This window comes from Monomorium pharaonis, chromosome 7 (genome assembly GCF_013373865.1).
Source record: "Monomorium pharaonis isolate MP-MQ-018 chromosome 7, ASM1337386v2, whole genome shotgun sequence".
Lineage (NCBI taxonomy): Eukaryota > Metazoa > Arthropoda > Insecta > Hymenoptera > Formicidae > Monomorium > Monomorium pharaonis.
Window position 1 is genome coordinate 51,204 of NC_050473.1, and position 26,921 is coordinate 78,124.

Sequence of the window (26,921 nt, forward strand, 5' to 3'; positions counted from 1 at the left end):
CGCACGCACGTGTGCGTACGTATTACACGTATGTACGTACGTGCATCGGAGAGCGCGCGGGAGACCCCGCAGCCGGAGAGATTGACCCGGAATTGACCCGGAATCGCTACGCGTCGACGCGCGATACGCGCATACGGGTCTACCACGGAACCCTCGCGCTCATCATTTCCACGAACGAGCGGCAAAAATATATACCTTGGCATACATATTATACGTGCACGAATCTTTTTCCGCTTGTGTTAAAAGAAGAAAAAAGGGGAAAAAAAAACAAAACGAGCGGCAAGCGAGTAAATTATCGAAGCACGCGGGGAGTCGGCGACGCGACGGTCGTCTGACGGTCAGCGCGAATTAACGTTAATAGGAAATTGACATGTGGAATCTATTCGCGACGGCCGAGCACAAATCGAATCGTGTGGGAATCGTGTGGGAATCGCGTCCACCAGCCGCCGTTCATATATTAGGGCCGCGCGCGCACGGTGTCGAACAGAGGCCCCCTTGTCTTCGCGCGCGCGTTATGCTCTTTTACGGCGTATCCGCGATCGTTCTCAGTCGCGGGCCTCGTCGCCTCGTCCTCCGTCGTCCGGTGGAGTGCCGACCGGTCCCCGCGGCGCGCACTTTTGACGATGAAACCGTCCGCCGTATCTACGATAGAGCGATAAAGTTCCCGTCGGTCTTGGAGTCCGCGCGCGTGCGAGCCTTCGCGGGGAGAAAAAGATACGCGTGTGCCCCCGTCACGGTCCATCCGCCGCTAAATCGCGTATTCTGCAAATAGACCGCGACAATAAAGCGAAAGTTTCCGATCACATATCATCGTTCGAACGTACTACGATACGCGCTACTGGTGGTGATCCGTAAAGCGTACATAACAATGGGATTCTCATCGAGAGCTCTGCCGCCGCTGATGATGATTATGATGATGATTGGCGCGCTTTCTCTGTTCTCGAATGTTGCAGTCGAGCGCGTCGGCGACGTGGTCGACGAGGGGTCAACCAGCTGGAACGACCTGGAGATTGGTAAGCGACGGAAAAGTCTAGAGGAGCGAAGGTAATGTAGATTTGAACTTGGGATCTCTCTGGGTCCGTAGACGTTATCGCTACGCCACGATGCTCCAACTTTTTTCTATTCCGATACCGCTTACAAGCCCCTAACCTACTAAAGTCTTTGTTTATCCAACAAGAGTCTTCCGATATACTCTGCAAGCATCTTCAAATGTCTTGCAGATACGTCGAACGACAGCGATGCGACTCTTCTGAACTCTAGCCGAAAGGCGAACGGTGATCGACATTACTGGTACAACCACCTGGACGATGCCGGCAAGACGCTGAAGAGCAAGGCGGACGTCCTGGCCCGCCTTCTGAAGATGCACATAGACCAGCTGCGTAATAAGACCGATCAGGTAAACGAAGCTCGGACGAATGTAATGTGTCTTGGAGGAATGGGGTACGTCGGGGATGACGGATCGTTTTGATCGAGTAGAACTGCCGATTCTATTATGCTAGGTGGAGATGGTGTTTCTAGTAGACGCGTCCGGCTCGGTCGGCGCGGAGAACTTCCGCAGCGAACTGAACTTCGTGACGAAACTGCTGTCGGACTTCACGGTCGACGCGCGGGCCGCGCGGGTCGCCCTGATCACCTTCGGCGGCCGGGGTAGCGTGTACCGCAACATCGATCAAATATCCCAGTACGGACCTGACGATCACAAGTGCTACCTGCTGAACAAGCAGTTCCGGAATATCACCTATACCGGCGGCGGAACCTACACGCGCGGCGCCCTTCTCGAGGCGTTGGTGAGTAATTCGCGTGAATTCACAGCGATAAAGAAACTCGACCAATTGAAAACTAGATAAATCACGTCTAATTTGTTTTCACTTGTTTGCCAGGCAATCCTCGAGAAAAGTCGCGAGACGGCTAGCAAGATGGTGTTCCTGATCACCGACGGTTTCAGCAACGGCGGCGACCCGCGGCCCGCAGCCGACCTGCTGAAGAACGCGGGTGCGACCGTGTTCACGTTCGGTATACGCACGGGAAACGTGGAGGAGCTACACGACATCGCCAGCCATCCCGGATACACGCACAGTTACCTCCTCGATAGCTTCGCGGAGTTCGAGGCTCTGGCACGACGTGCCCTCCATCGCGGTACGCTTCTTCCCGTTTACGTTGTATATTGTTTTATAAGCAGTTGGGCTAAATATAAAGTTAAGATCAATATTAATAGTAATAATCTTTGTTTAAATTAATAAATGTATAATAAATGTAAATGTATATTAGAAGAAGGAAATTTAATTGTAAATTTGTCTAGATGAAGGATAAAGTTATTGTTGAACGATAAAATATTTAGGATATAAAAACAATGTATTTATGTATTTTATATCTTAAGTTGTAAATTCTTCCTTTTTAAAAAACAAGTGTTTTTCACAAAATGTTTTCTTTTTGATTTGGATTAATATTCAAATAAAAAAAAAATAAATTAAATGTTTAATTTACATTATAGTGACTGACAAAGTTCCTTGTAAAAATTATTAAATAATTTGAAAGTTTAAGAAAAGATATTGATTTCAAATGATGAATCAGATGCCTTTCGCAGATCTAAAGACCGGACAGTACGTGGCCGTGACTCTGCCGACTGATTGCAACAGCCTCTGTTTGGATAGCGAACTTACCGTTTCGACAAACCAAACTTGCTGCGACGAATTGGCGAGCTGCACCTGCGGCACTGCAACCGGTCATTACGCCTGCATCTGTCCGTCCGGTTACTTCGGTTCCGGTCTCAGAGGCTTTTGCCAACGTAGGTTGAAACGCGGACAAACGCGTTTTAATTTGCGATCGTTGACACGCCTGTTATGTACGATTCACGGATATTGTGTCTTTATTTTCTACTAGGCATTATATATATTTATTCAAATTAAACGACACATTTTTTTGTATTGGAAATTTCTTCTTTGACAGCTTGCCCGAACGGTACATACGCTTTGGGAAATACCTCCGGGGATTCCACCGCCGCATGTGTACCATGTCCAGATGCTAATCACGTTACCGTCAAAGTGCCCGCGACCTCGATGAGCGATTGTACATGCGCCTCCGGATTTACCACGGATGGTTACAAATGCGAGGGTAATTTGTTATATCATACATTCACAATAAACCTAGCTGGAATCGCCATGTGATGAAATTGAATTCAAAACGACTTCAATTATAGCAACACTCCTCACGTAGTCGTTAGGGCAATTATTATTCGCGAGTTGAGACGGACATGTATTTTTCAGCTATAACATGCCCAAGATTGAGGATCCCCGAAAACGCGTACCTGGTGAAGGCGAGCGCCTGCAGCAACGTGGTGCACGCGGCGTGCGGCGTGAGATGCAGGATTGGCTTCCACCTCACGGGAGACAGCATTCGACTTTGCGGCAAGGACGGCGTTTGGTCCGGTAATGAGCCGCAGTGCTTGTGTAAGTAAGAAGAAAAAAATCGGACGCGTTCGAGAGGTGGGAGATCGGAGTGCGTTTTTAATTGTGCGTAATCTCGCACAGTGAAGACGTGTCTGGCTTTGCGCGCGCCCGCGCACGGCAGCGTGAAATGCGAGCACGACGAGGATTATCAGCACCAGTTTATGGAGAACTCCACTGTGTATCCGATCGACACGCGCTGCCAGTTCCGATGCGACGTTGGTCATCAGCTTCGCGGCAGCAAAGTTCGCAACTGTCTACCACTATCTCGTTGGGATGGTTTGAAGGTCACGTGCCAAGGTAAAAAAAAAGGTGATATTATCACTATTCCAGTATCGGAAGATTAACAAAGACTGTGTGTCTAGCTGTGAAATGTGAACCTTTGCCGCAAATCGCGAACGGCGACATCATCCCGGAGATCTGCATCGGGCCGGCAAAAATACCCTTCGCCACCAACTGCACGATTGCCTGCAACGAGGGTTTCGTCCTGGAAGGACCCACCGTTCGATCGTGTACCGGACACGCGGGGGTTTGGTCCCAGCGTCACAGCGTCAATCGATGTGTGGGTTAATATCGAGATCAAGATCCTTTTTTGCAAGAGGAACATTAATTTTTAAATTTAAATCTCTCCCGCATAAAATCTTAAATTTAATTTAATTAATTTGGAACGCGAGACAGACAAGACGCCGCCCTCGATGGAGTGTCCGACCGAGGTTGTCGAGGAGACTGTGAAGGGGCAAAATTATGCATACGTGAATTGGACGGTACCCGAGGTGACAGACAACGCGGACGCGTCCCCCAGTCTGTGGACGAAACCGCACGTTGTCCTGCCTTGGAAAGTGAAGATCGGCACGCGCGTTGTCGTGTACGTGGCACAGGACGCGAGCGGCAACAAGGCCAGATGCAAATTCAAAGTTAAAGTGCTCGGTAAGCCACAGGCGGCCTTGAGATTTGAGAAAACGCCTTTAAAAGATTATTAATTGAAAAAAAACGCCCAAAGAAATACGGCGCGCGAGAAATAAATGTTTCTTCGAACATTCGCAGACAGAGAACCACCGACGATCGAGAACTGCGTCGATCCCCCGACGTTTTATACCGATTTCGGTAACGGCCTCGCAAATGTAACGTGGGACGAACCGGTCTTCTACGACAATTCGAGAATTCCCGTGCGCGTCAATCAGAGTCATCAGCCTGACAAGGATTTCTTTTCAATCGGTCGCACGAAGGTCTTCTACAACGCGACCGATAAATATGGAAACCGTGCAAGTTGCGTGTTGAACATTACTGTAGAAGGTACCGTCTACACCTTTCCATTAACAACTTGTACAACGAGATGTATGTAGCAATACCGCATTGTTTAATTTTCTCAGATGTATGTAAAAGTCTGAAAGCTCCCGTAAATGGTCAACTGAACTGTTCCTCAGGCGATCAGGAAACACGGTGCGTCGTAGCTTGTAAGGATGGCTACGACTTTGCGATCAAACCAGTGAACTTTGATATCGTTAATGACGAATTACTGTTAAAATGTAACTCAAGCGGTCACACGTGGGAAAATAATCATCTGCCGGAATGTTTAGGTATTTATATCGAATTTGTTGTCAATTATTCAGTGTTTTAAATTAAATAATTGTATTTATGAAATTTTGATTTCCTCTATCGATAAGAAATGCAAACGCCAAAGACGATATCTCAGAAAGGAAACATGATATTGCAAAGCAACGAAAGCGCGATATGCGATAATCAAACTGCTCTTCGTGAAGTAAGCATTCAGACTTAACATAAGTAACACTGACCTATAGAAATCAATGTATTTTTATATAATATTGTTTACTTTAGTTGAGCGAGCACGTTGCTGGTGATTTGAAGCTTAAACTATTGGAAATGTGCGACAATGACATTGAGTGCAATCTAATCAGCTTTGATCCCGAGTGCAAAGACGAACTTTCGACATCGACATCGAAGAATTTTGAGGACAATTTAATAAGAAGACGACGATTTGAGTCCGGGTACAAGCAAATTCAATTCACCAATGTCTTTAGAAATTATTCTGAAACGATAATGCTTGAAAAATTGAAACGCGCAATTAGATCGAGCTCCGATCCGAATAAAAATAACATCAAATCTAAACGAAAAAGAGATAAGATAGAAATCAAGTTTAAGTTCATAGGTAAGAGCTAAATATTGGGTTTTTCATTCGCGAAATACGTTATATATATAACGACAAGGAAATACTTGCAGGTAAAATAATTGAAGAAAACTTCGAGAACCCTAAACTGGGAGTGCAGAAGCTGAGAGAGAGACTCGACGCGATGTCACAGCTGGGACAACTGGACTTGCTCGATAACAAAACTAATCAGGAGATCGCGAGGCTCGCCCTGAATCTGCACCTCGTGTTCAAGGAACCGCAGGATCTCTGTGATCCCGGAAGTGTACTGAAGAGACACAGTTGCGGTGAGCGCGATAACTCAATTGCACAATAAGATCTGCTGTTATGCACGCGTTTTACAAATAAATTTTAAATCAAATTTTTCTTTTCCAGTTAAATGTCCCGCGGGCACTTTTTACAATTCTTCTACCAGGACCTGTCAGCCGTGTCCATTCGGTCAGTACCAGAACGCGACTGCTTCGCTGACGTGCGTGTCTTGTCCGGAGTACACCTATACGAAGAGGATGCACGCGAAATCCTTGAAAGATTGCATCCGTAAGCCTCTAAAACCGGAAAGGATGACTCAAACCGCGACTAGTAACACGTTTTAACACGTTTCTCTTTCTGTTCTTGCAGCCGTATGTCAACCAGGATACTACTCTCGGCGCAAACGCTACCACGAGTCGCGTCCGGGCGTGGAACCTTGTTACCCGTGTGATATCGGCTTCTATCAACCGAGCTACGGTCAGAGTCAATGCTTGCTGTGCCCGTCGAACGCAACGACGGATAGACGCGGTTCCACGGATGTCGACAATTGCCGTTGGCTGATTCGTCACGAGGAAATCTACGACTGTCGGACGAATCTGTGCTTAAACGGCGGTCGATGTGTACGAAACGAAAGCGACTTCGTTTGCGAGTGTCCTGAATATTATGTGGGTAGGTTATAACTTACTGGAGAAAAATCTTTATATCAAAATAGATGAAATTATATCAGAGATCTAATATTACAAACCGATTGATAAAATTAAATCTGCTCTGATATAATTTGATCTATAATTTAATCCTTACTCTGAAGATTTTTTCCTGGATAGTCGCAATGGTAAAACAACATAATGTCCTTTTTGCTTCTCAACTTCTTCGTATAATATTTTATAGATTTTAATAAATTAAATATATCATAAAACTTTATCAATAATTTATAATCTCTTTTATCCTAAAATGTAATTAATGCATGCTATCATTATACGCGCGCGTTTCTTTCAGGCTCGAGATGCGAAAAGTTCAAGGATCCGTGTGACTCTTCGCCATGCTTGAATGAAGGCGTGTGCAAGACGCGGCAGCATCCCGATAACACCGTGACGTACGAATGCGCATGTAAAAGCAGTTACTCGGGTGCCAACTGCGAGGTGAGAACACATTTCGCCAATCAGACGAGTTTGCAGTGAAAAAAATCCGGATTTAAAAAATCGGTTAATGAATTCTCGCAGATCTACGTGGACGAGTGCGCTACCAATCCTTGTCAGAATGGTGGAAATTGCATGAGCACCGAGAATGATTTTGCTTGCGAGTGCATGAATGGATTCGAAGGTAAACTCTCTCACTAATAGGTAGGCGATCACGACGAGTTTTTCATTCTGTCTATACTTGTCGTTCAGGTGAATTCTGCGAGGTTCCGATGGACCACTGCGAGCTTAAGCCCTGCGAAGAGGGATCCGCGTGCCGCACCGTGAATGGTACCTGGCAATGCCTCTGCAAACCCGGTTTCCTGGGTCGGCACTGCAACCTGCTGCCCTGCGACTGGCTGCCGTGCCACGCGAACGCGATTTGCGTCAACGTTGAAGAGCAGAACGCGACACGGAGAAGTTACAGGTAGGTAATTGCCCGTGTAATTTTATACCGCGAAATGTGAAAATTTGAGGATACAATGTACGGTCGTACAATCCAGGTGCGAATGCCCCGACGGATACACGGGAGAGGACTGCGCGACTAAGATCAATCGCTGCGAGAGCTCACCTTGCCTGAACAACGGACGCTGCATCAGCCGCGTGCACGATTACATCTGCGAGTGTCCGGTTCCTTTCACCGGACGCGACTGCGAAACCGGCGAGTAGAAACTTTTCAATATATCTTTGGAATATTTTACTTTTTAATTATTTTTAAACTTTGTTAGATAATAAACTAAGGAAATGTCTATTAAAGATGGTTTTGATGGTCGCAGAATTGTCGTCCGACTATGTGATGCACTTCACCAAATCCGGCACGACGGATTACGTGGCCGCCAAAGGACTCGCGAGGGATCTTCTCCAGGTAAGTCCTCAAGAAAAAAAATCAGAAAGGAATCGAAATGGACTGCATATTTTACATTAAATCCACCGATTGCAGCTCTCTATCTGCTTGTGGTTGCAATCGAAGGACACTTTTAATTATGGTACGGTATTGTCGTACGCGACGACGTTTCACGACAACGCCTTCACGTTGACGGATTACAACGGGTAATTATTCAATATGTGTATGTTTTAACAAAGAATTTGCCAATTATTTCATTAAATGCAAAAAAATCAAAATCCTGGCTTTGGAATCCGCGACCAAACTCCTCCGGGTCAAATGTCGTTACAGATTGGTCTTGTACGTAAACGGGGAGAAGGTCGTCACTGACGTTAAGGTCAATGACGATAACTGGCACTTCCTGTGCGTCACTTGGGAGAGCGAGCGTGGCTTCTGGCGCGTGTTTATCGACGGGATCCTCAAGGACAGTGGCGTCGGCCTGGCTCAGAGAACCGTTGTACGAGGTAATAACGCGCGCAATCATTACGAACGATTTCTGTACATTCTTAAAGCAAATCATAAAATCCCGGATGTCATCCCGTTCAGCCAACGGATCCTTCATCATCGGGCAGGAGCAGGATCGTCTGGGCGGTGGTTTCTCCGAATCGGAGGCGTTTCTAGGGAGGGTCGGCTTGCTGGACATGTGGGACGTTGTTCTGAACGAAAGTGACGTCATGGACCTGTGGAACAGCTGCGAAAAATACCACGGAAACCTCGTGGCTTGGGCGGAGATGCAGCAGTACGTTCACGGCGACGTCGAGGTAATTATACATTAATTATTAAGCTACAAAGCGCTCTGTTTTTTTCAATGATGGATCATAAATGATATCTCGTATTTGTAGATCTTAGTCAGCCCATTTTGTCACGGCTGCCCTTTGCCCGTGATACCCTTCAAAGGTAACATTAAAATAAGCGAGGATTTGTCCGAGGTAACGTACTATTGTGACAGTGGATACATAGTTCGATTTAGCGGCGAGGAATACCGGTCCCTTACAAGGAAGTGTCTCAAGCACGGCCAGTGGGAGGGATACGATACGCCGATCTGCACGAGTAAGTTTCGATTCCGTTGCAATCATGTTATAACTTCAGAAAGGAAATGCGGAACTGTCTTTCAATCGTAATCGATGGATGCAATTTTACTGCAATTTAAAGATTTTTCCGGTTTCTATATTCGAAGAAATAAAATGCGGTTTCCCGGGATACTTTCCGCGCGGACGTATTCATGGGGAATCTTATTCATTCGAGGACGAGATATACTATTCCTGTGCCGAGGGCTACGAGCTCCGTGGAAACCCCCATCGCATCTGCAATTCCGACGGCAAGTGGATCGGGCTGCCTCCGATCTGCATAGGTAACGAACCGGGAGATTAAAGTAGCCGTTAACCATGAGAATAAAAATGTGGCTAATGCAAGAATCAAGATTCGCAACGATCTTAACAACCCAGATAGGAAAAATGTGCAGAAAATTAACTTTAAAATGTAATGTATGATATATTGCATCATAATTCTAAATGTAATTAAAAAATTTGTTAATTTTAAATTTAATTTATGCAACATGTAGCAATCTTCAAAAAATTGCTAGAAATAAATGTTTGCATTGTTGTAGTATAACGGAAAATTATTTTAGCGGCAATTTATTGCTGAATGTTTTTCAGAAAATAGTTTTAGAATTATTGTATAAATTATTGCAGAATGAAAGAAAAACATTACAGCATGAAATTATATCAATTATTATTTAAACATTCTTAAATAAAAATTTTACAATAAAGTTTGAAGCAGCATGTATTAAACGTAATACAATTTTAATATTATTTGTAAATATTTAATATAAATAATTAAACAATTTATTGATCAAAGACTTATAAATTATCACAAAATTCTTTTGTAGCAAAAGATATATTTTCTGCTTCTGCAATAATTATTGCGAAAGTTTTTTATCTAGAAATCGAATTTGCATTTTTCGACAGGGATCACATGTAAGAATCTGCTCGCTCCAGAAAATGGAGATATAGAATACATTCTAGAGGAAAACGAGAGAGATGACGTCACGATATTACAGGTACACAGCCTTGTCGTTAACGAAGGAGAGTCTTTATATTATTTTTGAACGAATTGTTTAATTATTTCAGGCTGGCCAGCAGCTGGAGTTCAAGTGTAATCCCGGATATCGTTTAATGGGAGAGAAGTACTTGACCTGCCTGGAGACTGGCGTCTGGGATCACAAGAGGCCGTCTTGCATACCCTACGGATGTCCTCCGCCAAGACAGTACGTCTTTTAAGAGCACTTTAATCCACATATAGGATATTTTGTCAAATTAAATTAAGAATTTAAATTTGAGGAATAAAAAAATGCGGTAATTTTGTTTGAACAATTTGAGAATCAAGTTCTAATTTGAATCTAATTGCGATTTTAGAATAGAACACAGTTACATCATCTCGTCGAATTCCAATACGTCCAATAGTAACCCGATCGGCGATCCTTTCGAGAGAACGTATCTCTTCGACGACATCGTCGGATTCACTTGCCATCGCGGTTACAAGTTTCGCGGCAATCATAATCTGCTGACGGAATTCAGGCTGCAGTGTTCCACGAATGGCACCTGGACAGGTTTCGTCCCCAACTGCGTGCCGCGTAGGTGTCCATGGCCCGATCGCGTGGCAAAGGCGAGACTCTTCCTCAGGAAACAGGATGGCACTATGATCGAAATTCCAACGAGAGGAGCCGCAACCTTGGAACCTGATCAAAGGGAAACACGAAGAAACGAGAGCGACGAGATCTCCCCGGAATTGTTCGTTTCCGGCGCGGAAATCGTCATCGTCTGTGACCCGGAATACGAACTGATCGGAGACCGAGTCGGAACGTGTACCGAGGAGGAGAGATGGTTTTGGACTTCTGTTTCTTGCGAGCCGCGTAATTGCTCCGTCGAGGATCATCCAATTTATAAATTTTTCGAGAGACTGGGAAACGAAACCATATTGGAGAACACGGACATAATGTCGTTACTCGAGTCAGACGAGAAGCGACACGGCAAGGGAAACGTTACGCGCACATACAAAGACCTCGAGATCTTCGTCGAGGGAAACAGTTTCGGACAACAAATAATCTTGACGTGTCGAAATGGCGCGCGGATGAACGAGTCGATCGTCAACAGGACAATCTCGAATATAACGTGGACATGCAACGAGATCGCAAAGTGGCAAGTCTCGAATTCGTTGATGAATGAGCCTACGCTCGAGCGGCTGCTGACAGATTCGACGAATATCTGCGACAAATCATGTGCACCTCCGCAAGTGAGTTTTCCGAAAACGTTAACGTATACGATCTTTTTTTTTCAATATTTTAAAACTGTTTTCCTAAAAATACAATTTTAATTAATTCCAGATACCGGAATACGGATATATCGATCACGACAATAATACTGACGACATTAACAATCGCTGGACGATCGATAGTGTTGTCGTTTTCAAGTGTCGTCACGGATACGTTCTCGAGGGTGATAAACGGTCCGTTTGTTTGTCGAATGCCAGGTGGTCCGCTTTGGCTTCCTGCAAACGTACGTCTCTTCTATGTCCCAAGTAAAACAAGTCATGATATCGTTAAAATAAATGACAATTGACCAAAAAATAAATTTTAATAATCATTTTGATTAATCACGATGACTTTTTGTTCTGCTTGGGATGGCTCATGGAAATTCTCAGTCATCTAAAATTAAATGTTAAACGTTTTCTAGCCGTAGCGTGTGGAAAACCGCCAATTTTCGCTAACGCAATACTAAAGAGTGATATCAGCGGAACTCAGAATTACACTTTCGGCAATATGATTTCTTATCAATGCCTTCCGGGCTACCGTGTATTCGGGCAGTCGAGTTTAAGATGTTTAGGGAGCGGAACGTGGTCCAGATTGAATGGCAGATGTTCGAGTGCGTATAAAAAAAGAACTACAAATCTGTCTTGTCATTACGCGACTTTAAATTTACTTAAATCGCATCGCTATCGTTTACAGAAATATCGTGCGGCAAACCACAGATCCAGCAGGGAGTCGCGCTCTACGGCCGTTCGTACTTGTTTCAAGATCAATTGACGTACGTGTGCCCTGACGATAAGAAGCGAGGAATGATTACGTGTCGAGCTGACGGGACGTGGAACGAGTTGCCGAAGTGTGACGGAAGTAGGAGTATGTAATTGACGATTCGGTAAAACGCCTGGTATGAAGAGGGAAATTCATTTCCACCTTCGTAACAACACACGTTTTTCTTTTATTTCTTTTTGACCTCTTGTATCAAGACTCACGAATGTAATATAGAAAAACGTAATTACGCAGTCTTATTACGAAATAAATAATTCAGTTTGAAATTTCCGGAGTAGTACATTCGGATATGCGCGACGATACCTTATCTACAATGGTTTATGCGCGGTTTATCGTAAACTTTAATTTTTTAAGGATATTGTACTTCGAGTACACTTTTACAATCTCTTTTTTTCTGTTTCTTTTTACTGTAAAAGTTGATGTATATCGATACAAATAATTCTTATCTCAAAAATTGGCATTGTTAAGCCTCATGTGTTCAAATAATACAGTTCACCGATACTGGCCGTTAGAGATACTCTGTAAGTTTACATTGTACATTTTGTTTCGTGTATAATGGACAACGAAAAAGAAATATAATTTCAGTTGCATACAACGATGTGAATAAAGTACACATGTCGCTCAACACCATACAATGTTTTGGTACAAAGTATTACTATACTACCTGAGGAAGAGCAATGAAGATAAATACCGTGTGAAAATAATTTCTCGCATACAAACGCTGTATATTAATTTACACCTAACATTGATGTCATAAAAATGGAGCACCTTTGATAAAATAGATCCATTGTTAGCATGGCTACCTCAAGAAAAAAAATCAGATTACTCTAATGTACACTTCCTTGAAATTATCCATGTAAAAACAGTTAAGTAACAAAATTTTCACTTGCCCATTATCGTTTGTCACATGCTAATCTCCGCTTTATGATAATCTCTACTCGATTCAATGGAAACTAAATATCTTAGTTCAAGAGACTTAATTGTCGATAAAGACCAACTTTTTTTTCAGAACGAAGCTAATCGTATATAGACACGGATAAATACATATCCTAAATGCTGTAAACAATTCCTCTGTAGATTGAAGAAACAGAAACTTTAGCCACCCTAAACATAAATGCTTGTCTAAATCGAAGACAATTCTTCAGAGCTCTGTTTTCGAGCTGCCGCTGAAGTACTTGGGTTTGAGCTCCTCAATTCGTTTGATAAAGTCTGTCTTCTCTATGCATCCGTCACACGTCTCTTCCCAATCGTTTAAGATCTTCTTCAAGTCACGCACTTTCAGCTTCTTTAAATTCACTGTATTGAGATCGATTTGTTTTTCTGAAACAAAAATAGTGACATTACAATATCAAAATAGTCGATCTTATATACAACAAAAATAATGGAAATGTATTATATGTACCAAATCTCAAATCGCATATTTGAGCATCTCGCTTCTTTAACTTCTCACATATCTTGTCTGCAGGCATAGACCATGACAGCGGTTTACTGAGCTCGCCCAAGATACCAGTGGCAGATTCTTCTAACCCTCCTAAATAATAGCACTGAAAGCATACACAGACACAATAGTTATTTTTATTTATTAGTTACAATTATCTCAAAATGTCTGTATTCGTTTCATATACAAATTTATACGTACAAATCTATTTTCTTTTGATTTAGTGCCTTTACAGAATTCTCGAAATTTTGCTTCAATCTTTTTGGTGTCACTTTTAATGTCTGGTGTTAGTGTTTGACTAAATTTGTCCACAACAGCGACGCATACTGCAAATTAAGGATCGCCATGAAGACCTTGTGCAAACTTGAATGTAAGGGTAAAGAAAATACAAAGTTAGATTCTTACCTTCGCAGTCACCTTCTCTCAATGCCATAACAGTGCACACAATTCCGAGAAATACGGAAAGTATTAGCGACCACAACGTATTCATTTTTCTGTTTTATCGTGTTTTCTGTTAAAAATAACATAATTAAATTAAATTAAAAACATTGAAATGCACCTGTAAGTAAATAATTTCATACAAGTATACTTATCGGCATGATTATCAAAATTAAAATTTCGACAAAGTTTTAAAGTTTTTATTTTTATTTTATTTATAAAAAACCAGAAAGGATCAACAAGAGTGATTCTTTGCAACAAATTTTCGTCATTTATGTCCACTTCTTCCAAGTAGATTAATTTTGTTTAATTCATCTTTTTCTTAGGAAAAGAACTAAAAAAAAAGTTAATCTACGTTGACATAAGTGGATATAAAGGCGACTCAAATCAATCAAAGTTTGATCGAAATCACTCTGATGCAACGGAACGGAAGCGACGTTACCCCGCGGCTTTTCTGGAAGACATTCCAATAAACGCTTCAAGATTACTCCAACTTCGCGAGACGGCGGTCGCCGACGACGAATGAAAGAGAGAGCGATAAAAGGAGTATCGGAGATCGTCAATAGGGAAAAAGGAAAAAAATGCGAGGCATTGAGTGTTGACACACGCACAAAGGATCTAGGTTATTCCGCGCGAGAATCGCGGGCGAGTCGCTCTCGCCGGAATCACGTACCGTGCGACCGGATCGGAAATCCTGATGCGTATTCCTGATGCGAGGCCTTCGTCGTTCGGCAAATCGCGGCCACTTTAATTCATCCGCACGTTCGAGTTCGTCGACGAGATGTGTTCGCCTCCGCGCTTCACGCGACACGTTGGACACTCTGTCAAAAACCCGGAATCCCAGCTGGCGCGCCCCGATTGGTCGTGACGTCATCGCGGGTCGTGCAACGCCACGCGACCGAGCCGGATTGACTGTCGTTCGCGGTCGCCACGCGTGGCGCGGAGGGAGGAGAAAGTGCACTGCACCGTCCGCACCTTCCGCACTTGAAGTGAAACAGTCATATGGGCGTACCGGTCGACGGGAAAGGACGAGCGAAGCGGAAGGTTCAACCAGGTTCTCTGGTTCGGTTACGTGGGAAGCAGCGACTCTGTTTACTTCCTCGCGATCGCCATGTCAATTATTTCGACGAGGTTCCATCAATATTATTCCTACCGAGGGAAACGCAAACTTGTCACTTGGCGCGTGGGAAATCTTGAAAGAGAATTACTTTCTTCGCGGCTCCCATGGGTGACGACCGATGACGAAGAGTGACGGGTTATTGCTCCGACGGGCGCTCGTTGCCGCGCGGATGAACCGCTCGTAAGTCTAACCTCTCGGGAGACGTCACGGAAAAGCGATCAACGAGGTAATTCATTACATATTCATCGTTAAAGACCTTGCACGCGTACGAGGCTGTTTATTCGCATTATTGAAGACGAGAGAAACTATAGAAGACTCATATTGCAGGCAGGATGGCGCCACGCAGTAGAGAGACGAGACCTAACCTCAACGCCGGCAGAGCTTCGAGGCGGAGCAACAAAAGCTGGCTGGAGAATCACCTGGAGTGGCGGCAGCTCGTCGCCTTCCTCACCGACCCGAAGAAGTTGTCACTGACGGCAAGATTGTTTATCATCCTGGAGATCGTACTGAATGCAGTGGTCATCCAGACTGTGCCATATACCGAGATTGATTGGCGGGCCTACATGCAGGAGGTCGAGGGATTCTTGAACGGCACGTTGGACTATTCTAAGCTCCGCGGCGACACCGGGCCGCTGGTCTACCCCGCAGGATTCGTCTACATCTTCTCTGGCCTGTACCATATAACTTTGCATGGCACCAATGTGAGGATAGCGCAGTATCTCTTTGCGGCGCTGTACGTCGTCACGCTGATGCTGGTCTTCCGGATTTACGCGCGGACCAAGAAGGTACCGCCCTACGTCCTTGTCCTGATGTGCTGCACGTCCTACAGAATACATTCGATATTCGTTCTGAGACTTTTCAACGATCCAGTGGCGATGGTGCTGCTGTACGCGTCTATCAACGCGTTCCTGGATAATCGCTGGTACTTGGGTAGTGTGCTATACAGCCTTGCTGTGTCTGTCAAGATGAACATCCTGCTGTTCGCCCCAGCGCTTTTAGTCATCTACCTGTGCGCTCTGGGAATTCTGAAAACACTGGTACACCTGTCCATCTGTGCACTAATCCAGCTGATCCTCGGTCTTCCGTTCCTGCTGGAAAATCCGGTCGCTTATGCGAAGGGCGCCTTTAACCTGGGTAGAATCTTCGAGTATAGGTGGACCGTAAACTGGAGGTTCCTACCTGAGGAAATATTCGTCCATCCGTACCTGCATGTCTCCTTGTTGCTGCTGCACGTGCTGACGCTGCTGTACTGTGCGCCCGTTTGGATCACCTACATGAAGTCGTACGCGAAATTGAAGCACCTGGGACGGGAGCTCAAGTCGCAGCTTCGTAAGCGAGAGAAGGTGGACATGTCTACTGTAAGTCAGCTGTTTGTTTATCCCCTCTTCGTCGCGAACTTCATCGGCGTGGTGTTCAGCAGATCGTTGCATTATCAGTTCTACATATGGTACTATCACACGTTGCCCTACGTCGCATGGTGCACCGACTACAAGACGATCGTTAAACTGACCCTCTTGGGTGTGATAGAGTTGTGCTGGAACACGTATCCGAGCACGGTGTTCAGTAGCGTAGCGCTGAATCTGTGCCATGTAATTTTGTTGTACGGCATCCTCAAGAATAGACCGAATAATGCGAAAGAGAAGTGAAGTTGAATGCGCACATGTACGACGCATTGTTGTCTCACACGATTGTATATTCCTACATAATCTATGTATTGAATACATAGATAAAGTAATATAATCTTTCCATCCGATATTAAACGTCCGTCGTCCCGATACGTATAAAGTACTTATTTATTTATTTGTCCGTGGTTTCACTTTCATTGTTTGCATTTAGGATTGTTCAAGACTGTATCTACAAACGTATGCAATATATGTATGTATATGTAAAATATACGTTTTATATATGAGTAGAATAAATTGTGTGTAGTGTTATGCAACGTTATACTTGTTTTCAAATGGGCATTACGAGTGTCTCCGCATTCTATTTCCCACAGGAATTTTAGAGACGCGTGGAAACGAAAAGATTTACTATTTTTTTCAGCGGATAATTCCTGTGCTTCACGTTTATTTTTAACGCGGGAAGAAAAATAGGAAAAAACTCGGAAGTTTACATAAAAAAAACATATATTTAATAAGTCGCTCTTTTTTGCTAGAATATGTTGCTAATTTGTACAGAGTTAGTATTTGCAAGTAAAATTAGTCCTAGATGTGTGTGAAGCTTTTTTATTATTCTAATCAGTAAAATTGTATTTAAAATCTGCATTACCTTTTGTAATTTTATTCAGTCATAGTTTATAATTTCAATGTGTGAATAATAAATTATATATATATATCACAACGAATGATATATTTACATATATATATATAATCGGAACGGTAATTAATATTGCATGTAATGCAGGAAGCTAAAAGAAAAAAATAATAGCGCTATTAAGTAGGTCAGCAAGTACCGTTCCCACAATTCTATTCTTTTGTACGCGTAACCTACTCGCCAACGATAAAACTTCTTGCGTAGCTTCGAAATTATTGCAATTAAAATTTTTTAATTTAACATTATATTAATTTATATTAATATTGTTAATATTGTATTAATTTAACATTTAATGTTAGAACAATCAAACCCATCAAAATAATAAGTTTCAAGACTTCTAGATTAAATAACAAAAATTATTAAGGTGACTTTGTTGGATTTTTTAATTTTTGGATTATAATTATTTAAATATTTAAGAAATTAAAAATAGTAACAAACAAATATATAAAAAAAGTTAAAACTAGATATACATTCAATGCCAATTGTTCTAACGTTTTAATATTATATTAATATAATAAAATGGATAATATATTCATTAGATAATAACGTTAACGTTACAAAAATCTGAAGCGTAACTAATCGTCCGGAAACTGCTGTGAAACTCAAGCCAGACAATTGTTGAATGGCAAGTTCTGATCGATTGTTCGTAATTTTGAGGAAATGGATATCGCTTTCCCCAGGACGTACATAAAACATATATTATTATCAGCAGCGCCTGGAAGAAAGAAAAGCCGGGAGTGCCGGCGTCGACGAACACGGACGATCGAAGAAATCGTGCAAGGTTTTGCAAAAGGAGGCCGACGCGCTAGCGAAGTGTGTCAAAGAGAGAATCGTCTTCTCTCATCGGCGTGTGTCCCCCACCGCTGTTGTTTCCCCTCCGAGTCTTCTGGCCATGCGTGCGCCCACGAGGAGGGTACCGCTATCCTCGTTCTCTTCGCGCGCGGGGCGGAACGTCCCGCCGATGCGAACGGGATTGCCGGTTTCCAGCCCTGACATTGCCTCCCCTCCCCGTACGCGCTCACACTCGCGCTCGCGTTCGCGCAATCGCGCATCGCCGATAGCCCGCTAATTCCGAACAAAACATCGATCGTGAGAGCGCTTTCGCAACGCAGTACAACGCCGGTGATCGAGGTAGCTAGTGGTGACGGCGACCCGAGGTGTACAGCCAGAAACTTGTCGCCCTTCTGTGATAACTCAAAGGCTGCTTGGGTCTCGTCAAACTGGTCTACCCTGATCGAGTTGTATCTGCTGATCTCGCGCGACCTTGTACTTTGAGAGAGATATATATATTTAACGTGATTATCGTTATCGAGCGGTCACGCTACGCGCACGTTGACGGTCGAGCTCCGAGACCATCGCATCCCCTGCCGGCAAAGTACGGATTTTACTATTTGTCGTCGCATGATCGGGAGACCCGGAAGAAGAAGAAGAAGAGTCGACTGCTAGTAAAGGTCGAGTTCAGGTGAGAAAGTGAGAAAGTGTAATCGCCTCGCGCATTGGCGTATAAAACACGTCGGAGAAAGCTGTATGCCTATCGTGAAACTCTGCCAAGTCTAAGGCCAGGTGGATCTTCAATTATAATTGCCGTTCAAGAGTCGGATATCCAATTGGGGAATAACAAGAAGAAGAAGAATTGCCGTTCAGTGTTTTCAATCAAAATCGCATGGCGATTTGAATATTTTAAAGTAACGTTTTGACTGCATTAGAAACGAACGATGTAAATTTCAATTCACGCGCGGATCTTTGACTGAAATATCGTTGACTGTGTTAAAACTATACGAGTCGTAAAAATTACTTTGTAAAACACGCGTTATCTGAGTAATATAACAATTCCGTCATTGTGCACCGTGATAAGAAAATTTATACGGTAGGACTTTGCCCCTAAACGCAACGTTTCGATTTTTCTCGATAACAATCGACGGAATTGAGAATGAAAAAATAATAACGAATAATGTATGTTAATTGTTAACATTGTATGCAGTACGACACAGTAATGCTATCTTCCTAATTGTGCTTATCATTCAGTTGTCGGAATTTCAATTAGCGGCACCTGCGTCTCGATGTATAACAGATATATGGAATGATACATAGAAGCGTGCAATTTACAAAATCATTAAAAATAGTAACAGAGAGTAAGGATCAAGCATTTGAATATTAATTTTATACGTGCATAAAAAGAGCTAATGTGTATTAAGAAACATGCAATTTGAAAAAAAGAAAAAAGAAAAAAAAAGGAATATTTAACATTTGTACGAATAGTTATTATAGAAAAATAATTAATTGACTATGTAATTAATGTATTTTTTCATATATAAGAATCATGGAATGTTGATTATGTAAGCAAGATTATTTACCGTCCGACAGGAAGTGTATTGCATAAGGCAATGAAATAAAAAAAAATAGAAAAATAGTCGCACACAAACAAAATAGTTACACAGACTAATACGACTCAGATCAATTTAAGATAAAGCATAATGGACGTTGAGAATAAAAAAGCTCAAAGGAGATATCGAAAAATCATAATGCTTCTTTAATCTTTTTAAAAATTATGTAGAATATTATTTAAAACGAAACTAATATTAAATTATATTACAACCAAATATGACTCTTAATGAACCAGAGAAATATAATAGAAAGTTTGACGTTATTGAAAAATAATTTTAAAAATTTCCAGATATATTAATAAAAAACAAAGCTGTAGATAAGTATTAAAATTAGTAAGTATTATATGCGGCAATTTGTAATAAGCATAGAAACGTCGTAGATGAGCTGTCTCACTGAATAATCCGTTTTTTCCGGCGAGATTAAAAGAATATACATAAACAGTACGCGATACCTTCTTAACGATTATCAAAGACATTTCATTAATTTGACAATATTAAAACCAGTAGTAAGTCTCATGAAATCTATGAACATGTTAAAATTTCAATAATTATTTTATTCTCAATAATATATATATTTTTTACTGAGATTGTCTCGATTGCAAGGTGCAAGTAAATGAATATTTATGCAAGATAGTTCTTTTCCAAAGTGTGACAAGGTGACAAAAAAAGGGAAAAGGTAAACGAGCATAGCAAAGGCCTCATTAAAGGTAAACTGCATTGGTTGATAGTATGACACGAGGTCAGTTCAGCATTTCATTTGAAAACCAAAACCGGCAATGACTGGCAAACCTGTTGATATCGTCATCAGACGTTCACTTATATCCAAACGTAATTCATTAATTGGAGTAATGTAATGTTTATGGTGATTTTTTTAAATTACTAACTTGAGAAACATTGTGAGGCGTTTGATTGTTCGATTGCGATTAAATCAAGCGAATATACTTAAACAAGACCGGCAACAGTGTAACGCGTGTTCACTTCCGTTGCTTTTAGAATGGCGTTAAGCTGGTGGGAGAAGATATTTCTGGTGATAGTGGCGTTCATCACTTTGAGAATCCTCGTAAAAGTCGGGATTCTAACGTGGAAGAAGTTGCTCGCCCCGAGTCTCGGTTTTGGAATCGATTTACGAACTCAAGGGAAATGGGCAGTAGTGACCGGTGCAACAGACGGCCTTGGAAAGGCCTTCGCCAAGGCGCTAGCCGAGCAGGGCATAAACATTGTTCTGGTGTCACGGTCTTTATCCAAGTTGAAGGACGTGGCCGCCGAAATCGAGCGAAAGTATAACGTGGAGACTCGCGTCGTCGAAGCTGACTTGACCGAAGGCCAAGTGATTTACTCCGAAATTGGCAAAGCGACCCAGGACTTGGAGGTAATGCAGATCTCATATAATTTATTTGTAAATCTCGAACAAATTGAAATATTTCGCAGAGAAACGGAGAGAAAGTCGCTCTTTATAGAAAAAAATGCAAACAAATTTCTTCCTCTTGAAAATGTCTTAAATGATTCCTCTTAATGATAGAAAGGAAGAGGTAAAGAGGGAAGAAAAATAAATGGGGGATGTTTCTAACAGGTCGGTGTCCTTGTCAACAACGCCGGTGCGAGCTACGACCATCCCGAGATGTTCTCAGATGTGTCGGAGGAAGTGATCGCGAGGATACTACAACTGAACGTGGCCGGGGTGACCGGAGTTGCGAGAGCGATACTGCCGGGTATGATGGAACGAGGGAAAGGGGTGGTGATCAACGTGAGTTCGACGGCCGCGGCTACTCCGAGCCCGTACCTGTCTGTTTACGCCGCCAGTAAGGCGTTTATCGACAAGCTCAGCGCCGACCTGGCTACGGAAGCTACACCGAGAGGCGTCACCGTGCAATGCGTTCTGCCCGGCCCGGTTGCCACAAAAATGTCCAAGATCAAGTAAAAATTTCTTCTACTTAATGAATTCACATTCGAAATAATTTTACTTCTAGATATTATTTTTTAATAATCACACACATAGAAAAATATCAATTTTACTGATAAGAAAAGTGATTACTCAATTTAATCGATAATTGTCTTAAAATATACTCTTGACTCATACTCATCCCGTAGGAAAAAATTATGCAAAAATTACTGCACGAAAAATATTTTTGTGCATAAATTTTTGCAGTTTTTACAGATTTTTATACAAAAATTTTGCCTTCAGAATTTTTCTGTAGAAAATTTTGCAGAATTTTATGTAATTTTTTCTGAAAGCAAAAAGTTTCAGAAAACGATCATAAAATTCTGTAAAATATTCTGCAGAAAAATTCTGAAGACAAAAACTTTGTATAAAAATCTGTAAAAACTGTAAAAATTTATGCACAAAATATGCAATTTGTGTAGTAATTTTTTGCATAATTTTTTCCTACGGGATGACAAATTAGAATCATTATGTACTCAAAGAATTGATAATCTTTCAAAGAATATTATGAAATTGAAAAAACAAAATAATTTTTGTTTTAACTCGATATTCTTGATTGAAATAATTAAATTACATCAGAATTTGGAATTTAAAATCAGTCTTTGATCATTTGCGATCTTCATGTTTTTTTTCTTTTTGTTCTCCTAGGAGAGCATCGTGGATGGCGCCTTCTCCGGAGAGTTTCGTCAAGTCGTCGCTGAAAACGGTGGGCATCGAATCGCGCACAACCGGGTATCTACCGCATTCCCTAATCATCGGCTTCGTGAACGCGCTGCGTTACATGTGCGAAACGGGCGCGGTGTGGCTAGTGGCGAAGACGATGCTCAATTTGAGAGGACGTGCTCTCCGCAAAAAGATGAAAGCAGAGGCGTGGGATGCCTCGCAACGGGACACTGTCTCCAGTTGAATCGCGTTACATTTTCATAACGTCGTTTCTTCGATGGATAGCACTGTTTCATTCAAGTTGTTCTTTGTTATTGTTTTGCTTTTTTTTCTATTGACATCTTTTCACACCTGAAGTATCCATTTCTCAAAATTGTCTTCTCAAAGATAAATAATTTTGCAGTCTTTTGTCTGTTGTTCATGTAACACATTATATTATAAATAGAAAGAGGTTTGTTTATCTTATATAAGATTAATGATAATGTTGAACTTATTACTGTAGTCTTTAAACAAATCTCAAGACACTTAGATGTTGTACATTGTACCTAGATATCTACAGTGATTGCGATAATAAAATAATTATATATATAATCGTCGCATATTTTTAATAACATAAATTTTAATTAACATCAGTAAAATCGTATACTTTACAGGATTTGGATGCAGAATTTTCCTTTTAATTGCATTGAAATATCTTATTGATATATGAAAAGACAAAATTGTAAATCTTCGACATGATTGTAGCAAAAATTATCTTGCTATCCGAGTTTTTCTCCTAAACAATTTCTTAAATCTCCCAAATTTCTGATAAATATTACGATTTATAATACATACAGATGAATCGTAGGATCGAGAAAGATAAGAAGAGTAATCGAGACGTTTAAGAGCGTATCTATCTTCTTGATTTCAGGAGACTTGATTAGACGGTAGATAATAGATGAATCGACTTTGATCTTTACACTTGGATTTTGTGTTCGATTTAAAATTTTCCCTCCTGGTCGTAATGTTTGTAAAGTGCGTGTTTATCGCCCGCTGTTATTTTCGTTGTATTTTTTGCACTGTTCTTTTGTCCTATTTTCCCTTCCTTTTCTTTTTCGCCTTAAGTCAAAACTTGCATTTTGTTCTAAGTTACAGAAACCTGCGTAAATAAAAAAAATGGATGCATTTAATTTTGATTGTTAATAAAATGTGCAGATGTGTAATCTGACATTAATTTACTGTCATGTTAATTAACACACACACACACACACACACACACACACACACACACACACTCTCTCTCTCTCTCTCTCTGAGAGAATCTTAAATGACAAAACCACTCGTCGGGGCACGCAATTTTCGGCTTTCGGTAGGGATTGTGGGAGAGATAGTCCAGTTATTTTAAGTTTTTAGTGCAAAAAAATGGTGGCAACAATTTTCTTTTTTTAATCGCCTTATTTTGTTATTTTAAATAACATATTGAAAATAGAGAACGATAGAGAACATTCATCACTCTGTACCTCGCAAACAGTTCGTCGTATGTGAAAAATGAATACATCCATTTTTGTAGATAATCACATGAACTTACTTTCTTGTAACTCAATTGATCTCCGAGCCATAAGAAACGAGATTTTTGCAAAAAACTGATTTTTGTGATCTTTGACTTTGAATAATTTTTTAAGCCTGGCCGCTATCATTCTCTATTTTCAATATGTTGTTTAAAACAACAAAATAAAGCGATTAAAAAAAGAAAATTGTTGCCACCATTTTTTTTTTAACTGAAGGCATTTTTTGGACTAAAATGATTGGACTAAGAAAGGCAGGAAAGGAGAAGGGAATAAAGAGAGGAGATGAAAAGCAAAAGAATAGATAGAGAGAAACACAGTTACTGGTCCTGCTAAGCCTATTTCTGCTGAATGTTTTTCAGAACATTACAAAAGTATTTTTAAACATTTGCCAGTCGAGATCGATATAAACGCGGAATATCATTTAGAGAAACACAATCAGGAGAATCGGTGACCAGGTTACAGAATTTGTAAATAGTGCCAATAATACAGTTGTTCTATTTTAATTCAAGGACTTAAATTCAGGATTTAAAATTAACAACTGTAACCATAACCGAAAAAAACCATAATTTAAACAATTTCGATTTTCTTTATTTGTCAACAAACCGAACTATAATTTTGTTTCGATTCGGGTCCCTTTGATAAACAAAAGAAGGGTTGTATATCATATCAGGATTGTGTATGTTTACGCTACGAGTCTCATACAGCATATCTACTGAAATGTACTGCCTTCAATGGGATAATTCAAAGATCCTGACCTTCTTTGGCGAGTTACTAGACAGTGGAACGTTCAGCGACGTTATCCTCGCTTTTGACAAGCGAGACAATTAAATGTCATAAAGTCATACTAATGGCATGATCAAAGTACTTCAAACAGATTTTTCGCAACATGGCGAAATATCCCATTGAAGTTGTCATCCTCCCGGGCGTTAATTATGTGGAATCAAAACTGATACTAGAATATATGTATCGCGGAAATATGGCCGTGGCGCAGGACCACCTGCCCAAGGTGTTGAGGGTCGCGCAGATGCTGGAAGTGAAAGGCCTAACGATTAGAAGGGAGACTGACTGATACAACAGATATGTTGTAATAAAAAGAATGTTCAAACTTGAATTTTTTAATGAGTTATCACGACAAATTATTTATCATTGTATCATGTTTTCTTTTGTAGTGCATTATTTCTTGTTGCAACTTTTGGAAATCTGAGTCTCTTATGTTGACTAAAATTACAATAAATTTCACTCACAATGTTATATCCAATATGAAGAAGTTAAATGTATAAAAACAAAAAATGCGTAGTTAGTAAATATTAATGTAGTTAGTAAATTTTTGATAACTTAGGAATATTATATGTATTATGTATACATAGGATCATTGCAGCAGTTGCAGAACAATTACCAGTAAATTACTGTTTAAAAAAAATATTAAAATAATAAGACTTCAAAATAATAAGCTGCAAATATTTTTTAAATTTAAACTTTATATAAATTTAAAATAACATTTTTTATTTGAAAATGGTAATTATATATTAAGTTTTTTCTATTTGTTCATTGACTGGTATAGTCCAATCCTATCTATGAAAAATAACAAGGAGAATAAAATTCATACATCTGTTGTGTTGCACAAAATTCACAGCCATATTTGTAGGAGCAAACCGTGAGGGCCCTTTTTTTTTTCTGTGTCTGTTCCAAAGAAGTTTTAATTTCACTTGCTCTATAGCCTCAATGTTACAAATTTTGACTCTGAAAATTAATTGTGCTTTTAAAGAAAATATTATAAAACTTATGTTTTCAAAATTGTATAACTATAAATAAAGTTAAATCATCATTTGATGTTGCTTTAAGATTGAAGAATTATTTCCACACACTTGCATGCAATATACATTTAACAATATACATTTAGCAATATACATTTAAAAAATATGTATTGTATAATTGTAATATAAATGTACTCACTCTATGCCAAGATCGACTTCTGGAATACCAAATAGTATTTGATTCGAAAGCATTTCCTTGCTACAAATGGTCAAGCTTTGCCTCAAATGTTCTGGTACCGTGTGTAACGCTGCTTTCTCTGGTGAGTAATATCATTCCTTATCATTATTCGTACTATTTACTGTATTGTTATTATTTTTACTACAACAATTCTTGTTCTATATACTTGACTCTGTAAACAGAAATAGTTATATAAGGATACAAGATATACAAATGTAATGATTAATAATTCTTTTTAAATACATTCTTTTATTAGTGATTAAATATCAATAAACGTAAGAGAGAAAGAGGCAAACGTCGCCGTACGTACATTTCTTCATCCTTATTGCGTTTATTGGTCTCTGCATTAAATTGCGTTCCAATGCGTGTCATATGTATGCATTGTTATGTTTTGTATTCTTCAACGCATATTTACCATTTCTTCGGTTTTCATATTAAAGGAATCCGTTATATTAAAGAACTAAATTAACATAGATCTTGCGTTACCTTTCCTATCTATCGTGTATTTTACATTTATTACGTATATATACATATAAAAGTGTCTTACCGTAAACACATCGGATGAGACGCTTTCTTCGAGCGTGTGTCAAACTAACAATATCGACGCCAACCGATCTCTCGCTGAGTTTCTGAGTGATCTTTATCTCCTCGACTTTCTCCTTAAAATAAATATCTTAATATAAGTTCTATGCTACACATTTAATTAAAAACAAATTAATGTGCTATCCGAACCTGACATTGTCATCCGAGAGAGCTTCGCGTTTCCTTAAAGATTTCGCCTTCTTCTTCTTTTTAAACTGAATATTAGGCGCTTCGTTATCGCCGCTCCCCATTCTTTCTAAATTAATAAAACTTGCTATCTCCTAACAAGTAAAATCAACACAAACCTCAACAGATAGATTAACGTTTAATCACTGAACTCTCGAGACTCTAGATGGCGTCGCGGCGGATTCAATATTCTCAAAAACAACTGCAAAAAAATATTGTAAATAAAAAAATACATTTTTATAAAAAAACAATATTTTTCTGTTATTTAATATAAATTTAATGTATAAATAAAATAATTTATTTAATAATATAATATTA

General features: G+C 40.5%; 4 protein-coding genes and 1 long non-coding RNA gene across 7 annotated transcripts; 3 read left to right on the forward strand and 2 right to left on the reverse strand.

Annotated features, from left to right (window-relative positions):
• The first annotated feature begins 114 nt into the window (after window positions 1–114).
• On the forward strand, window positions 115–12,267 carry LOC105833088 (sushi, von Willebrand factor type A, EGF and pentraxin domain-containing protein 1). 2 transcript variants are annotated; one of them, XM_012674527.3, is made up of 33 exons: window positions 841–1,013; window positions 1,221–1,396; window positions 1,500–1,787; window positions 1,881–2,136; window positions 2,585–2,785; window positions 2,947–3,111; window positions 3,264–3,446; window positions 3,528–3,743; window positions 3,809–4,009; window positions 4,122–4,370; window positions 4,488–4,736; window positions 4,814–5,020; window positions 5,108–5,202; window positions 5,280–5,610; window positions 5,682–5,894; window positions 5,983–6,144; window positions 6,226–6,525; window positions 6,853–6,995; window positions 7,077–7,176; window positions 7,245–7,458; window positions 7,535–7,692; window positions 7,808–7,896; window positions 7,972–8,081; window positions 8,206–8,378; window positions 8,461–8,675; window positions 8,757–8,964; window positions 9,092–9,265; window positions 9,882–9,973; window positions 10,044–10,180; window positions 10,329–11,205; window positions 11,297–11,468; window positions 11,646–11,834; window positions 11,918–12,267. In XM_012674527.3, exons 1-33 carry the CDS (start codon window positions 869–871, stop codon window positions 12,094–12,096), a joined length of 6,867 nt encoding a protein of 2,288 aa, XP_012529981.1. In that variant the 5' UTR covers window positions 841–868; the 3' UTR covers window positions 12,097–12,267. The 2 variants fall into 2 exon arrangements, with proteins under 2 accessions (XP_012529984.1, XP_012529981.1); XM_012674530.3 differs by lacking the exon at window positions 11,918–12,267 and having other exon boundaries at window positions 115–1,013; window positions 11,297–11,418; window positions 11,646–11,820.
• Window positions 12,153–14,700, reverse strand: LOC105833099 (mesencephalic astrocyte-derived neurotrophic factor homolog). Its single transcript, XM_012674550.3, has 5 exons — window positions 14,551–14,700; window positions 13,845–13,950; window positions 13,641–13,765; window positions 13,404–13,545; window positions 12,153–13,321 (listed from the first exon to the last, which is right to left on the reverse strand). Exons 2-5 carry the CDS (start codon window positions 13,927–13,929, stop codon window positions 13,143–13,145), a joined length of 531 nt encoding a protein of 176 aa, XP_012530004.1. The 5' UTR covers window positions 13,930–13,950; window positions 14,551–14,700; the 3' UTR covers window positions 12,153–13,142.
• Window positions 14,701–14,981: 281 nt separating this feature from the next.
• LOC105833095 (lethal(2)neighbour of Tid protein) lies at window positions 14,982–16,941 on the forward strand. 2 transcript variants are annotated; one of them, XM_012674546.3, is made up of 2 exons: window positions 14,982–15,223; window positions 15,329–16,941. In XM_012674546.3, the coding sequence occupies exon 2, from the start codon at window positions 15,330–15,332 to the stop codon at window positions 16,641–16,643; it is 1,314 nt and encodes a 437-aa protein (XP_012530000.1). In that variant the 5' UTR covers window positions 14,982–15,223; window position 15,329; the 3' UTR covers window positions 16,644–16,941. The 2 variants fall into 2 exon arrangements, with proteins under 2 accessions (XP_012530000.1, XP_012529999.1); XM_012674545.3 differs by having other exon boundaries at window positions 14,984–15,223; window positions 15,325–16,941.
• A 763-nt stretch (window positions 16,942–17,704) lies between these two features.
• Window positions 17,705–22,887, forward strand: LOC105833102 (very-long-chain 3-oxoacyl-CoA reductase). The gene is made up of 4 exons (XM_012674552.3): window positions 17,705–18,772; window positions 20,688–21,063; window positions 21,265–21,608; window positions 22,282–22,887. Exons 2-4 carry the CDS (start codon window positions 20,689–20,691, stop codon window positions 22,538–22,540), a joined length of 978 nt encoding a protein of 325 aa, XP_012530006.1. The 5' UTR covers window positions 17,705–18,772; window position 20,688; the 3' UTR covers window positions 22,541–22,887.
• Window positions 22,888–26,668, reverse strand: LOC105833104. The gene is made up of 6 exons (XR_004964069.1): window positions 26,573–26,668; window positions 26,383–26,494; window positions 26,146–26,295; window positions 25,797–26,007; window positions 25,450–25,583; window positions 22,888–23,434 (listed from the first exon to the last, which is right to left on the reverse strand). It is a non-coding gene; the product is annotated as a telomere length and silencing protein 1 homolog (long non-coding RNA).
• Between the last annotated feature and the right edge of the window lie 253 nt (window positions 26,669–26,921).

What these genes read in the sequence shown, in the direction of transcription:
- LOC105833088 (XM_012674527.3), top strand. Translation starts at nt 869, where the DNA reads ATGGGATTCTCATCGAGAGCTCTGCCGCCGCTGATGATGATTATGATG. An exon ending in TCATCTGCCGGAATGTTTAG is followed by an intron (nt 5,021 to 5,107) that starts GTATTTATATCG and finishes TCTATCGATAAG; the next exon opens with AAATGCAAACGCCAAAGACG. An exon ending in GTGCATGAATGGATTCGAAG is followed by an intron (nt 7,177 to 7,244) that starts GTAAACTCTCTC and finishes CTTGTCGTTCAG; the next exon opens with GTGAATTCTGCGAGGTTCCG.
- LOC105833099 (XM_012674550.3), bottom strand. Translation starts at nt 13,929, where the DNA reads ATGAATACGTTGTGGTCGCTAATACTTTCCGTATTTCTCGGAATTGTG. An exon ending in AATCAAAAGAAAATAGATTT is followed by an intron (nt 13,546 to 13,640) that starts GTACGTATAAAT and finishes GTATGCTTTCAG; the next exon opens with TGCTATTATTTAGGAGGGTT. An exon ending in AATATGCGATTTGAGATTTG is followed by an intron (nt 13,322 to 13,403) that starts GTACATATAATA and finishes TTTTTGTTTCAG; the next exon opens with AAAAACAAATCGATCTCAAT.
- LOC105833095 (XM_012674546.3), top strand. Translation starts at nt 15,330, where the DNA reads ATGGCGCCACGCAGTAGAGAGACGAGACCTAACCTCAACGCCGGCAGA.
- LOC105833102 (XM_012674552.3), top strand. Translation starts at nt 20,689, where the DNA reads ATGGCGTTAAGCTGGTGGGAGAAGATATTTCTGGTGATAGTGGCGTTC. An exon ending in AAGCGACCCAGGACTTGGAG is followed by an intron (nt 21,064 to 21,264) that starts GTAATGCAGATC and finishes TGTTTCTAACAG; the next exon opens with GTCGGTGTCCTTGTCAACAA. An exon ending in ACAAAAATGTCCAAGATCAA is followed by an intron (nt 21,609 to 22,281) that starts GTAAAAATTTCT and finishes TTGTTCTCCTAG; the next exon opens with GAGAGCATCGTGGATGGCGC.